The 14,943-nt window shown below is 43.8% G+C and overlaps 1 protein-coding gene and 1 long non-coding RNA gene across 3 annotated transcripts; both read right to left on the bottom strand.

Annotated features, from left to right (window-relative positions):
- Nucleotides 1-1,221: 1,221 nt before the first annotated feature.
- LOC110529329 (uncharacterized) lies at nt 1,222-4,015 on the bottom strand. The gene is made up of 3 exons (XR_016497591.1): nt 2,687-4,015; nt 2,387-2,474; nt 1,222-1,311 (listed from the first exon to the last, which is right to left on the bottom strand). It is a non-coding gene; the product is annotated as an uncharacterized LOC110529329 (long non-coding RNA).
- Nucleotides 4,016-6,105: 2,090 nt separating this feature from the next.
- Nucleotides 6,106-10,878, bottom strand: LOC118965491 (uncharacterized). 2 transcript variants are annotated; one of them, XR_016497590.1, is made up of 6 exons: nt 10,736-10,878; nt 10,329-10,403; nt 9,202-10,158; nt 8,948-9,103; nt 8,577-8,784; nt 6,106-7,099 (listed from the first exon to the last, which is right to left on the bottom strand). XR_016497590.1 is itself a non-coding variant. In XM_090242512.1 (5 exons), the coding sequence occupies exons 3-5, from the start codon at nt 9,352-9,354 to the stop codon at nt 8,665-8,667; spliced, it is 429 nt and encodes a 142-aa protein (XP_090098638.1). In that variant the 5' UTR covers nt 9,355-10,158; nt 10,329-10,403; nt 10,736-10,878; the 3' UTR covers nt 6,106-8,664. The 2 variants fall into 2 exon arrangements, 1 of the variants encoding a protein (XP_090098638.1); XM_090242512.1 differs by having other exon boundaries at nt 6,106-8,784.
- Nucleotides 10,879-14,943: the final 4,065 nt, after the last annotated feature.

The raw sequence follows: 14,943 nt of genomic DNA, 5'->3' as shown, positions 1-14,943 counted from the left end.
CCTGGTGGTGGAGGACTAGTCGACAGGCCTGGTGGGGGTGGACTAGCCGACAGGCCTGGTGGTGGTGGTGGACTAGTCGACAGGCCTGGTGGTGGAGGACTAGTCGACAGCCCTGGTGGTGGTGGAGGACTAGCCGACAGGCCTGGTGGTGGTGGAGGACTAGCCGACAGGCCTGGTGGTGGTGGTGGACTAGCCGACAGGCCTGGTGGTGGTGGTGGACTAGCTGACAGGCCTGGTGGTGGTGGTGGACTAGCCGACAGGCCTGGTGGTGGTGGTGGACTAGCCAACAGGCCTGGTGGTGGTGGTGGACTAGCTGACAGGCCTGGTGGTGGTGGTGGACTAGCCGACAGGCCTGGTGGTGGTGGAGGACTAGCCGACAGGCCTGGTGGTGGTGGTGGACTAGCCGACAGGCCTGGTGGTGGTGGACTAGCCAACAGGCCTGGTGGTGGTGGTGGACTAGCCGACAGGCCTGGTGGTGGTGGACTAGCCGACAGGCCTGGTGGTGGTGGTGGACTAGCCGACAGGCCTGGTGGTGGTGGACTAGCCGACAGGCCTGGTGGTGGTGGACTAGCCGACAGGCCTGGTGGTGGTGGTGGACTAGCCGACAGGCCTGGTGGTGGTGGAGGACTAGCCGACAGGCCTGGTGGTGGTGGTGGACTAGCCGACAGGCCTGGTGGTGGTGGACTAGCCGACAGGCCTGGTGGTGGTGGTGGACTAGCCGACAGGCCTGGTGGTGGTGGTGGACTAGCCGACAGGCCTGGTGGTGGTGGTGGACTAGCCGACAGGCCTGGTGGTGTATAACAGGTGTTGTATAACATTTTTATTATCATCAATAGTGCTGAACATATGCAGAGACGTTCAGATCTGTTCTACACAATACAACTTATGTCCTAAACTTTGTCAATTGTCTTTCATTTGTTTCCTGTATACGTGATTGTACAGGTGGCCCAAGGTCCTTAGACTCTGTTCTGATTCTTATTTAAACCAAGAGACGGAGGGGAGGGACTTTGTATCTTCTCTGATACATTCTGGAACAATCACAAACATCAATTGGATATCCTTGTTTCCTTACATGCTCTCTCCTCACCCCTTTCTTAAACCTATTGGATGAGAAGGACCGTGAAAAAAACAGGGATAAAAAGGTTGAGAAAGAGCCCTGAGTTGTGTTTAGTGTGGGCACAATGCTGCATCATGTTGAACAGATGAGTGTCTCATGTAGAATTATGGAATGTGTCAGTTTAATTTATTCTAGTTATTGCGCTCAAAAAACAGCACCCCACAATCTTCACACAGACAAGTGCAGCCCATCACCTGTAATGTAAGAGTAAGAACAGAGGGAACAACAGCTCTATCTCGATCGTATTTCCTTGATTACTCGCTTCCTCTCTCCTCCTTCTCACAAAACGCATTGGAGGAAGCTCAGATAGTCTGCTCCAATGTGCTTTGAGAAGGAGATAAGGAGGGGAGATACCAAGGAAATTACAATTGAGATTCATTACCACACACAAGACAGGGTCAGCTGGGAGCACATTAAAGAGGCCCACTGATTATGTAGTGATTTTACATTTGAGTCATTTACGAGACGCTCAAATCCAGAGCAACTAACAGTCGTGAGTGCATACCCCCCACCCCCCCCCCCCTCCCCACGTGTCCCTGCAGGGGTACATGAGATGTAAAACACGTAAACAACAATTCTCTGAATTTACCATGTTCCTGTTTTGCCCTTGTAACATCAAATATAGTTCAGCATCAAAATTCACCATAATAAGTCAATTCACTTGAATTGCTACATGGTTGTTATGGTGTTATCAATATCTAACTATATAGAGACACAGGGAACAGTGGATCATGTTAACCCTTGCTTAATTACAATTTAACCATTTAAACCCTAACTCACATCTCTCTCAAAACTCTCACACCTTATCTACACATTTCCCAAAAAGAGAGAGGAACTTGTCCCCTCTCTTGGCAGCCTCTTCCTCCCTCTTCTCCTCTTTCTCCCGAGCCTCATTGTCCCTCCTCTCCTGTCTCTCTGAGGAAATGCAGAAGGTCATTGTTCCTCTTCTTCGGCACAGGGCTAGCTTTCTCCCTAGCCTCCTGAGCCCAAGGGGAGACCACCACACCACCTCTGAATTAATGGTTGAGGCGACCAGAACGGGAGGTGCAATAGAGGGCCTCTCCCAATCGTCTCATCCATTTATATATAAAGCTCCCCCTTAGAAGTTCCTGTCCCAGTCGGTGGGATTTTCAATGTCTAAAAACACACACCAGTAGTGTTAAGAGACACTACACTTTTATCCCTGTCCATATTTCATGAAATTTGATATCATTTGAACACGTGGTATGTAGAGCTCAGGCATCATATAAGCAACAGCTAAATCCATACCTTGTACTTTTTATTTAAATTTTCCCATTGTTTTCCTTTGCCAGGGCAGCAGTCAGCTTCCCTCCCAGATGGAATTTGCTCAAAAACTCTGAAACAGATAAAGCACATGATACACAAGAGCAACTTATTAGTGTGATAATCAGTATTAACACAATTTAACAGTATTGTATATTTGGAATTGACTGAGTCATTGATCACATGTCAGAAACAATTTCCTCAGATCGTTCATTTGAATGTGTTAGCTAGCTATAAAACTTGGTTAGCTATTTGTTAAGCACATGTAAAAACATAGTTACTTACATTTGAAATACATTGTCAAGTTAGAGTCTGCACTTGTTGTCATCACTTCTCTCTGTCAGGTCATCTTTTTGAAGTGAGAGGACGGGAGTCAGTAGACGAGAATCACCTCAGCTATGTAAACAGGAAGCTCTTTCCTCATCTCCAACTACAGACGAGAATCACCTCAGCTATGTAAACAGGAAGCTCTTTCCTCCTCTCCAACTACAGACGAGAATCATCTCAGCTATGTAAACAGGAAGCTCTTTCCTCCTCTCCAACTACAGATGAGAATCACCTCAGCTATGTAAACAGGAAGCTCTTTCCTCCTCTCCAACTACAGATGAGAATCACCTCAGCTCAACTATGCCCTCCTAGCTATGGTAGTCAATCATCACTAATACGCTGCCATCCAGGCTAATGGCGATACAGACGAGACACAAAATAATTACATAAAGCAAACTTTATAATTATAACTTAGCTATATGTGAATCGTAATCTAGCGAGACCAGCTAGTTGAACATGCAAACTACCTAAAACTAATGTTAAGCAAAGGCAACTACCTAAAACTAATGTCAGCTCCTTATGTAATAATGCCTTATGACAAAAACTACACAATCTGTCCAACTAAAATGATGAATCACATTCGTATCTTGTAATTCTAAGACAAGGTTTCTAAAAACTAGTATAAATTCACTTAGTCCACTATAACAACAGGTTCAAGTGTAGCCAGAGAAACTAGCTTGGAAGATAAAACTGCTTTGAACATGCATCAACCCCCTGACCCTGTTTCTAGAGTTGTGAGCTAGCTAAGGCTGCCATCTATTGGAAAGCAATGGTAACTACACCAAGCAGCTAGTTGGAGATCTTAGACCAGTCTCTAACCTTTTCCAGCATGAGAGCTACGTTTAACACTTCCACTTTTTATGTTTGTGGGTCATTAAGATGCATAACCCATTTATTTCGAAGCAGACAAGCATTGCACGTATCTTCACGCCATATTGTCAACCATCTGTGTCTATATCTGTTGTTTTTGTCGCACTGTTTTGCTTTGTCTTGGCCAGGTCGCAGTTGTAAATAACAACTTATTCTCAACTGGCCTACCTGGTTAAATATTGGTGAAATATATATATATACATTTTAAATAACACCTACTGATTGGCAAAGTGGTCAACGCTGCCATGTAGGAGCTTAGATCAGAAACACCACAGCTGTGTTCAAATATTCATACTAACTGTACTATTTGTGACATATAGTATGCTTATTGGTCATAGTATGGATATAGTTAGTATGCCAAAAGTTCCCAGATGTCGCACTAAATTCACCAAAATACGAAGTATACAAGCAGTGGACACTATTTCCGTGCTTTTAGGGCCCATAATGCAATTATACAGAAAATGGGTGTGGCTTCACACCGTTTTCAGTTTTGAAGAAAATGGCTGAAAATATGCAGCCGAAGTCTGACGAGAGCGGATGCAAAATTCATTGCTTTAACTACTTATGACAAATGTTAAGAAAATGTTGAGCAATGTAATAAAGTAATGACTTTTCAAATCAGTTGCGTTTCACGTTATGTTGACTGACAATGTGTTAGCTACGCTATCCTTACGAGCCGCATAGCAATAGAGCAGTATGTACTGGTATGTTAGCTAGTTACCTAACGTTAGTTGGCTACTAATACATCGAACTTGCCAGGCAGTATATTAACTATCTGCTACCTAACTAACTACCCAACGTTAATTGACTTGATTATTCACATCATTCTTAGCTAAGTGGTATTGTCGTTGTGTGTTTCAATGAACATTGTTAATTCTGGCTATCTACTCCCATTTCAGAGCACTCTCGTCTGTGTGCCAGAGCTCGGCCAAAAAAAAGTGTAATTAAATTGTTGCCAGCAGCACAATTACAGTCCCCAATGCTCTGGATAACATGAAAACAGCCTAACATGCTCTGCTTGGGTGAATAAAATGGTCAGAGTGGGGTGTTCTGTCATTTGTGTCTGGAAGTAGCTAGTCAACTTTAGCCAGTTAGCTTGGGTGCTTGACTGCCATTGAATGCTCGGATCAAATCAAATCATATTTTATTGGTCACATACACATATTTAGCAGATGTTGTTGCGGTTGTAGCGAAATGCTTGTGTTCCTAGCTCCAACAGTGCAGTAATATCAAACAATTCACAACAATACACACAAATCTAAAAGTAAAATAATGGAATTAATATATAAATTATAGGACGAGCAATGTCGGAATGGCATTGACTAAAATACAGTAGAATAGAATACCGTATATACATATGAAATGAGTGAAACAGTATGTAAACATTATTAAAAGTGACTAGTGTTCCATTATTAAAGTGACCAGTGATTACATGTCTATGTACATAGGGCAGCAGCCTCAAAGGGGTTGAGTAACCGGGTGGTAGCCGGCTAATGGCCATTTAACAGTCTGATGGCCTTGAGATGGCCTCAAAGTCTGATATCCTTAAGATAGAAGCTCCACACTGTCTGAATGGGTGGACCATTTCAGATCGTCAGTGATGTCGAGGTACTTCAAGCGTTCCACCTTCTCCACTGCTGTCCCGTCAATGTGGATAGGGGGGTGCTCCATCTGCTTTTTCCTGAAGTCCACGATCAGCTCCTTCATTTTGTTGACATTGACGGAGAGGGCCCTCACCCCCTCCCTGTAGACTGTCTCGTTGTTGTTGGTAATCAGGCCTACTATGGTTGATTGATGATGAGCTTGGAGGGTACTATGGTGTTGAAGGCTGAGCTGTAGTCAATGCACACCGTTCTTACATACTGTAGGTATTCCTCTTGTCCAAGTGGGATAGGGCAGTGTGCAGTGCAATGTCGATTGCATTGTCTATGGATCTATTGGGGCGGTAAGCAAATTGAAGTGGGTCTACGGTGTCAGGTAAGGTAAGGTAGAAGTGAAATGGTCCTTAATAACTAGCCTCTCAAAGCACTTCATGATGACTGAAGTGAGTGCTACGGGGCGAAAGTCATTTAGTTCAGTTACCTTTGCTTCATGGGTACAGGAACAATGGTGGACATCTTGAAGTAAGTGGGGACAGCAGATTTGATAGGTTGAGGTCACGGCTAGGGATGCCTCCTGGGCCAGCAGCCTTGTGAGGGTTAACACGCTTAAATATCTTACTCACTTCAGCCACGAAGAATGAGAGGCCACAATCCTTGGGAGTGGACCGCGTCAATGGCACTGTGTTATCCTCAAATCGGGCGAAGAAGGTGTTTAGCTTGTCTAGGACCAAGATGTCGTTGTCTTTTTTTTAATCCCCAGCTATAATAAATGCTGCCTCGGGATATGTGGTTTCCAGTTTGCATAAAGTTCAGTGTAGTTCCATGAGGGCCTCCGTGGTATCGGCTTGAGGGGGAATATACACGGCTGTGACTATAACACTGGTGTAGAGAGGAGTAGGCAGTCGCAGGTTTATAACTACCAAGTTTATTTAAGCACCATAGATCAAAGCGGGACAAAACCCAAACGCAGTTGTGATGAAAACATGTCTTCATAAACAAAAAGGCCCAGGGCGAACCCAAAGTGCAAAATATAAAGTACTCAGGAAATAGGAGAAATTCCTCAGAAAAACAAGTAACATTTGCAATGACCGATAAATACAAATGGCAGAGGGAGTATATATATATATACAGTGGGGATTGGAACTAGGTGTGTGTAGTGAAGAGTGAAGGGCGTTTGCCAGCAGTAGGTTCGGCAACAGCTAGAAGGACGGCGATGCCGAACGCCTGAGCTGTATAGGAGGTGGAGCCAAAGCAAAGGCTGATGTGACAAGAATAGCATTTTCTTGGGAGATAATACTGTCTGCATTTGATTGTACGGTGTTCTAGGTCGGGTGAGTTTCTGTACATTACCACAATCACACCATGAGTGGTTAATCATGAAACAACTCCAGATTGTATTTACACACTCAAAATTGTTAAATGTCTAGCTAGTCATTTGGTATGCTAACAAGCTAGCAAGAGGTTGCATAGCAACAGCATTAACTTCCGGTAGACAGGCAAAGCGCTAGTACGCTCAACTGAAATGACACCGTTCGTTTATAGTATACTAAAATAAAGGAAATGTTTATAGTATGTAGTTACATTTTTCCTAGTTAAACAAAGGTTAATTAAATATAGTATATACTCATTAAGTATGTGGTATACAGTATGTTAGTATGGGTATTTAAAAACAGCTCACATCTTTTCCTCCTTGATGGATTTCAACACGAATGCCTTTGCAGCCTTGGATAATTATTGATTGAATCTGAGCACTCCCTCCTTTGTTGTAGCCTGATGTCTTTTCCCTGAATGATTGTGGTCCAAGGCAGCCCCTTGGAGTCTTACAACCATCCCCTTGCTGGTCGAACTTGTTCCTCTTGGGCACTTATTTAGTGTACAGGGCATGAACACTCATGTTCACCTATGAATGAAAATATATATTAAATATAACTAGAGATTAATAAATAGTCTACTATGATTATACCGTTACTCAGATGAGAAATAAACAAAAAACATTTTTTTTAAGTTTGTGGTTATTAATTTATTTCAAATGTTGTGATATACTTTCTATGGGGCGGCAGGTAGCCTAGTGACCGAAAGCTTGCTAGTTCTGCCCCTGAACAAGGCAGTTAACCCACTGTTCCTAGGCCGTCATTGTAAATAAGAATTTGTTATTAACTGACTTGCCTAGTTAAATAAAGGTTAAATAAAAATATACAAAAGTATGTGGACACCGCTTCAGATGAGTGGATTCAGCCATTTCAGCCGCACCCGTTGCTGACAGGTGTATAAAAACGAGCACACAGCCATGCAATCTCCATAGACAAACAATTGGCAGTAGAACGGTCTTACTGACCAGCTCAGTGACTTTCAATGTGGCATCGTCATAGGTTTGTCAAATTTCTGCCCCGCTAGAGCTCCCCCGGGTCAACTGTAGGTGCTGTTATTGTGAAGTGGATACTTCTAGGAGTAACAATGGCTCAGCCATGAAGTGGTCGGCCACACAAGCTCAAGGTGCTGAAGCGCATAAAAATCATCTGTTCTCAGTTGCAACACTTACTACCGAGATCCAAACTGCCTCTGGAAGGAATGTCAGCACAAGAACTGTTCGTCGGGAGCTTCATGAAATGGGTTTAAATGGCTGAGCAGACGTACACCAGCCAAAGATCTCCATGCATAGTGCCGAAAGCTCACCTCCATTGGACTCTGGAGCATTGGAAACATTTTCTTTGGAATGATGAATCATGCGTCACCATCTGATGAATCTGGGTTTAGCGGATGCCAGGAGAATGCTACCCGCACGAATGCGTCGTGCCAACTGTAAAGTTTGGTATAATGGTCTGGGGTTGTTTTTCATGGTTCGTGCCCCTTAGTTCCAGTGAAGGGAAATCTTAACGCTACAGCATACAATGACATTCTAGACGATTCTGTGCTTGCGACTTTGTGGCAACAGTTTTGGAAAGGCCATTTCCTGATTCAGCATGATAATGCCCCCGTGCACAAAGTGAGGTCCATACAGAAATAGTTTGCCGAGATTGGTGTGTAAGAACTTGACTGGCCTGTACAGAGCCCTGACCTCAACCCCATCGAACACCTTTGGTATGAAATGGAACCGCGACTGCGAGCCAGACCTAATCGCCCAACATCATTGCCCGACCTCACTAATGTTCTTGTGGCTGAATGGAAGCAAGTCCCCCGCAGCAATGTTCCAACATCTAGCGGAAAGTCTTCCCAGAAGAGTGGAGGCTGTTATAGCGGCAAAAGGGGGACCAACTCTATATTGATGCCCATGTCTTCGGAACGAGATGTTCGACAAGCAGGTGTCCACATACTCTTGGACATGTAGTGTATTTACAGAGATCCTTTAGCAATCTCAAGTTGGGGATGATGTTTCTCACTTTCTCAAAAGCTGTTGATGCTGTGATCAGCCAGGGTCGTGTTTCTTCCTCTTCGGGTGGGTAGGTCGGAGAGGTCTGTTGCGGGTGCTCATTTGTGATGTGGTGAACTGCAGTGATCCCTCTTTTCCGTCGCCAGCCGGACTCTTCCACCAGCAGTGGTGGCACAGTATCCCAAGTGGTGTGTGATTGCCCTCACCCATGGCAGTACCTGAGACAGACCAGGAACAAATGAGACACCCGAGTCATTGACTTGAATTATCGCCTCTGTCTGAAAATGAATTTGTAAAAAACAAATAGAACCAAATTAATTCCTACAGTATATCGTGACAAGTTGGGGGGTTCTGAGCTTACTATAAAATATTTCATAGTACCTCTGGCTTCGCGATGGCCAACAGCTGTTTCCTCACACCTTTGGCATTGTGCCACAGGTAGTACTCATGCCAGATATGAGGATTGGAGTCCCTCAAGAACACCCTCACACTTGCATGCCTGTCGGTGGTCAGAGTTTCGACTACGCATCCATGGGCCTGTTAGGATGATAATAAAAAGCATTGTTACTAAAGGTACCTACACATTGCATAACGATATTAATTGTTTAAAAATAAAGAAAATGCTTATAGATTACCTCAATATGTTGCAGGCATCTCTCTAAACCCTCCGTCTCCAACCAGTAGCTGTTCTTCACATCGGCCCCATCCACTGTCTCCTGGGTGAGGATCAGGTGAGAAGCAGTCCAGGATGGTGTGAGAGCTGAAGGAGGCACAGTGGCCTCGCGCATCTCAGCGTGCGTCTCCGGATAAAATCAGTGGACTGGACACCAATTGAAGCCAGAATAGCCTCCGTCTGCAGGGTCCACATGTGGTTAACCTCTGACACAAAGTAGAGGTGCTGTATGTTGGTGAACTGTCACCACGACATGGACACCAGGCTGAGGAGGTGACAAGTTTCCACAAATGTGCCGTGGTAGCAGCCAGTAAGGAAAACTGCTGATGGTACCAAAATATTCCCTCCGAACAACTTTCCCACTCTGGTCTGGGACTCCCACTTCCCCCATTGGCTCGCAACACACTGTTTCCATGGTGATGGCTTCTAAACAGCTTCTACCCCCAAGCCATAAGACTCCTGAACAGCTAATCAAATGGCTACCCAGAATATTTGTATTCCCCCCCCCTACACAGACTTCTACGCTGCTGCTACTCTGTTATTATCTATGCATAGTCACTTTAATAACTCTACCTACATGTACATATTGCCTCAATTACCTCGACACCGGTGCCCCAGACTCTGTACCGGTACCCCCTGTATAAAGCCCCGCAATTGTTATTTACTGCTGCTCTTTAATTATTAGTTATTCTTATCTCACTTTTTTTTTAATATATTTTCTTAAAACTGAATTGTTGTGTTAAGGGATTGTAAGTAAGCATTTCACTGTATTGTATTTGGTGCATGTGACAAATACAGTTTGATTTGATTTGATGGAGAGAAAAAAAATCACTTCTGTTTTGGGATGAACTGATGACACCTGCTCCACATCCTGGCTCATGGCACAGCTCCTTCACGGTCCCGGTGGTGTAACGTTCGTCTGTGGTAGAAAGAATAGGAAGGCAGTTGTACTAAAGCTATTAAGCTATAGTTATAGTATATTCTTCAATAATCACTATATTCTCAATTTTATATCCAAAATGGCTTCAGGAATGATTATTGTGGCTTGAAATTAAAAATAGCTTAGAAATAGCATGTGTTTACATGTACCTCTTCTTCTGACTCCTGTCTCCATGGTGAAAAACGTTTTCGGAGATAATGATGTCATCTTGAAAAAACAAACATCTACATAACCCAAATGTATCAGTTGGTTGTAAATGTGTTACGCATGCACACAAACGCACACATAATATGCCAAACTATCTAATCTAATCTATACACACACACACACACACACACACACACACACACACACACACACACACACACACCCATCAGAGAAAATACAGGGAGTGACATTTCTCTTTCAGCAAACATGACTATGTCAACTTCAGTCTAGCTATTTAAGGTGGCGTGAACAAAGCCAAATTGCTAGCTAGGTAGCAAAACTTCTTCACAGCTAACATTCCTACGTAACATTAGCTGCTGCAGGCCTGTCAGCATAATTATAAACTCACCCTATTCTGTAGAAATGTGCGTAACCGCAACATTCAAACGAGGCTACAATGAAAACGAATGGAACTGTAGTAACTTTGCTGGCATCAAAATCCGGAGTGTGAACTACGTTTCGATTCAGCGTTGATTGACATGGTAATAGCCTAACAGTATTGGAGAAAATATGAAAAAACGGACCCCTCTGACGCTGTACGTTACATCATGACGCATCACTAAGTAACGTACAGCGCGCATTTGCAACTTTTTACATCAGCCGATGTCACAAAGTGCTGTACAGAAACCCAGCCTAAAACCCCAAACAGCAAGCAATGCAGATGTAGAAGCACGGTGGCTAGGAAAAACTCCCTAGAAAGGCCAGAACCTTGGAAGAAACCTAGAGAGGAACCAGGCTCTGAGGGGTGGTCCCCATTGTCTAGAAGCCACAGTTTCTCTTTTTTCAAGTGTTGGTGGTTTTTACTCTCCAAATGCTCGGAAAGCCTCTCTCTCTGCTTGCTTCCTCTTGGTCTCTGCCTCCTCCTGCATTGCAGATTGCCTCTGCCTCTGTCGACACTACTCTCATTAAGGCAAGGTTTTTACCCCCCTAGAGTCAATGTCCGTGCCCCCGCGGAAATCTACACTGAACAAAAGTATAAGCGTCGCATGTAAAGTGTTGGTCCCATGTTTCACAAGCTGAAATAAAACAGTGTTTATGGCATCGTGTGGGCGAGTGGTTTGCTGATGTCAACGTTGTGAACAAGAGTGCCCCATGGTGGTGGTGGTGTTATGTTATGGGCAGGCATAAGCTACGGACAACAAACACAATTGCATTTTATCAATGGCAATTTGAATGCACAGAGATACCGTGACGAGATCCTGGGGCCCATTGTTGTGCCATTCATCTGCCGCCATCACCTCATGTTTCAGCATGATAATGCTCTGCCCCATGTCACAAGGATCTGTACACAATTCCTGGAAGCTGAAAATGTCCCAGTTCTTCCAAGGCCTGCATACTCACCAGACATGTCACGCATTGAGCATGTTTGGGATGCTCTGGATTGAAGCGTATGACAGCGTGTTCCACTTCCCTCCAATATCCAGCATCTTCACACAGCCATTGAAGAGGAGTTGGACAACATTCCACAGGCCACAACCAACAGCCTGATCAACTATACGCGAAGGAGATGTGTGAGGCAAATGGTGGTCACAACAGATACTGATCCACACCCCTGATATACTTCTATGTAAAATCTTTGAAATTGTTGTGGGAACTTCCGGCGCCGACAGAGATGGCCGACTCGCTTCGCGTTCCTAGGAAACTATGCCGTTTTTTGTTGTTTTTTTCCATGTGTATGTGACAAATAAAATTTGTTTGATTTGATTTGGGGTTATATTTTTATTAAGTGCAATTAAAAGATCAAACTAATTTCTGTCAAATAGTTTAGCCAATCTGAATATTTCAATATTTTGCCATTTATATTTAAAATGTTTTATTATCCAATTCAAAAGCTTCCCAGCGTTCTGACATAGACATCGAGGCCATTGCAATGATGGCAGCACAATATTGTTTACATGCTAGTCATAATACAAATACTGATAATATGCAGGATTTGTCAAACGTTTGAAAAGCGCGTCAGCACGAGTAAGCCTGCTATTGGCCTCTTTTGCCTCCTGTCACTGGGCTCATTTGAGAGCGTTCATTTTGAGCAGTTGTTGATCAGTGCTGATCAGTACTTTTCAATACCTATTGCATGATGGGAATAACATTTTGTCTTACTTGCTCCAAAAAGTGAGATGAGATGTCAGTGATCAGAATACTGTATGTTTTAAACCTCTATGTCATAAGGTTGGGAAGCAATTGAATCTAATTCAAAGATAACACGTGAAAATATTAATGGAAATGAATATGGATTGTCTTACATGCTCCCTGATTCAGAATATACAATTTTCATAGACATGGCGCGCTTGGTTCAATAGCTATAGAAAACCGAATATCCAATATCAAAACTGAATATCCAATATAAAACTAATTTAGCTAGGTTTTAATGTTTACTTGAATTAGAACAATATATATTTTGTTATCTTTATAGTTATCAGCCTTGGTGTTGACGGCCCTTTTGTAGTTGAAGTTTTAGGCCCAGAGACTAGTTTTAATAATTTGGATGCTGTAGAAAGTAAATCTGAATTTAGATCAAATTCCTGATGTCTGCTGGGGGCACTGTCATTGTCCAGACGTGGCAGTCAGCTGGGGGGAGAGGAATGTGAATGCTAGGGGGTGGATTCAGATGCCCCACTCTGTCCCCCGTCGCTCGCTCAGTGAGCAGGGACACAGGATGATAATCACCCTGGTAACCAGAGGGCAGTCCCCTAATCAGCCCCCTAATCAACCCCCCCCCCGTGTGTGTGTGTACCCTCATTTGAAAGCCTGCCTTGTCCAAATGTAAATGTACTCATTATTATCTCTCCCATCTGAAGGGCCTCATCCACTCTTCCCCATTGGTTAAAATGGCATTGCAGCTTATAGCAGCTTTAGCTGATGTGTGACTGCGAGTTCTCTCTCTTTCTGCGTGTGTTGTGTGTAAATTCGTGTCTGTGAGTTTTTGGCTATAGGACAGAATGTTGGGGTTTTAGCAGGTAAATCCCTTTCCTAGTAAACAATTCACTGTTCTGTTTTGTATTTACTTCGATGGGGAGAAAGATCAAAGGTCCATAGTGTCAAATGTTCAGAGATAAGCATATGTTAGTCTGGCTTTGGGAGGAGCCTCGAGAGGAATAGTGGATATTTCTGTTGCTCCATAAGCAAGACTTCCTGTGGCAGGAAGTGCCCTTTATGATAAAGGCCAGGATGTTCAAGATTTGCATTTGCATGTAAACTACATGGTTACTATCTTCATATTTTTGTGCCCTGATTAAATGGCAAAAGACACACATCTGCATAATCCAATTTGTGAAAATGCACTCAGATTATGATCAAAGGTTTTGCCCTGTCATCGTCTCATACGCTTCATTTCATACCAAAGACTAACCTTTCTAGTTTACAAGATTTGATTTCGTTACACCTTTACTTTCTGTGAAGCTCTGGAAACCAACAGAGAGATAAATCAGCAAGATATGAAATCCCTGTGGAACATAAAGTACAATGGTAATGTTAGACAAGAGTACTAGAGCAGGTTTTCCACTGAGCTTTTGTTTGTTTGTACCAGTCTCAATGAAAACCATACGGCTGTTTTGGTAAATGGAACCAAAAATATGGTACCTGCTTCCAAACGAGTTGCAAACAAATCATCATAAATCATCTGATTACTTCTGGTCCAAACAAGATATTGAGTTTTATGAAGTTCGCAGCAGGGGTTTGTGTGTGCGTTTTTTTGTGTGTGTGTGTGTGTGCGTGCGTGCGTGTGTGTGGTTGTTTGTGTGTGTGTGTGTGTGTGTGTGTGTGTGTGTGTGTGTGTGTGTGTGTGTGTGTGTGTGTGTGTGTGTGTGTGTGTGTGTGTGTGTGTGTGTGTGTGTGTGGTTGTTTGTGTGTGTAGATTCAGTATAAATGTGGGTGCATCACACCCTGGTGGCACCTCATAGTGATGTCTGGAACAGAATCAATGGAATGGTATCCAACACATCAAACACGTGGTTAAAATACAAAGGTCAACTCAGTCTGTGTAGCCATTTTGTTAGCTATTTAGCAGTCTTATGGCTTGTGGATAGAAGCTGTTTAGAAGCATGTTGGTGTCAGACTAAAGATTGTCCTTTCCTTTCACACCGCCTGATATACAGGTTCTGGATGGCAGGGAACTCAGCACCATGTGACCGAGGGCGTAGCTGTTGCCATACCAAGCGTTGATGCAGCCAGTCAAGATTCTCTCAATGATGCAGCTGTAGAACTTTTTGAGGATCTGAGGGCCCTTGCCAAACCTTTTCAGCCTCTTGAGGGGGAAGAGGCATTGTTGAGCCTTCTTCACGACTGTGCTCGTGTGTGGACCAATTTAAGCCTCCCTGTAGGCTGTCTCATCGTCGCCAGTGATCAGGCCTACCACCGTCGTGTCGTCAGCAAACTTGATTTGGTTGGAGTCTTCCGTTGCCATGACGTCGTGGGTGAACAGGAAGTACAGGAGGGGACTAACCATACCTACCCTCACTATCTGGGGCAGGCCCGTCAGGAAGTCCAAAATCCAGTTGCAGTGGGAGGTGTTCAGTCCCAGGGTCCTAAGCTTGGTGATGAGCTTGGAAGGCACTATGG

Source organism: Oncorhynchus mykiss, chromosome 8 (assembly GCF_057628025.1).
Source record: "Oncorhynchus mykiss isolate SJ-2025 chromosome 8, ASM5762802v1, whole genome shotgun sequence".
Lineage (NCBI taxonomy): Eukaryota > Metazoa > Chordata > Actinopteri > Salmoniformes > Salmonidae > Oncorhynchus > Oncorhynchus mykiss.
This window is presented reverse-complemented; position numbering and strand designations above follow the sequence as displayed.

Coding starts and splice junctions, on each gene's coding strand:
- LOC118965491 (XM_090242512.1), bottom strand. CDS start 9,354: ATGCGCGAGGCCACTGTGCCTCCTTCAGCTCTCACACCATCCTGGACT. Junction 9,104..9,201: donor GATGCCTGCAACATATTGAG/GTAATCTATAAG, acceptor TCATCCTAACAG/GCCCATGGATGCGTAGTCGA. Junction 8,785..8,947: donor TGGCCATCGCGAAGCCAGAG/GTACTATGAAAT, acceptor GGTCTGTCTCAG/GTACTGCCATGGGTGAGGGC.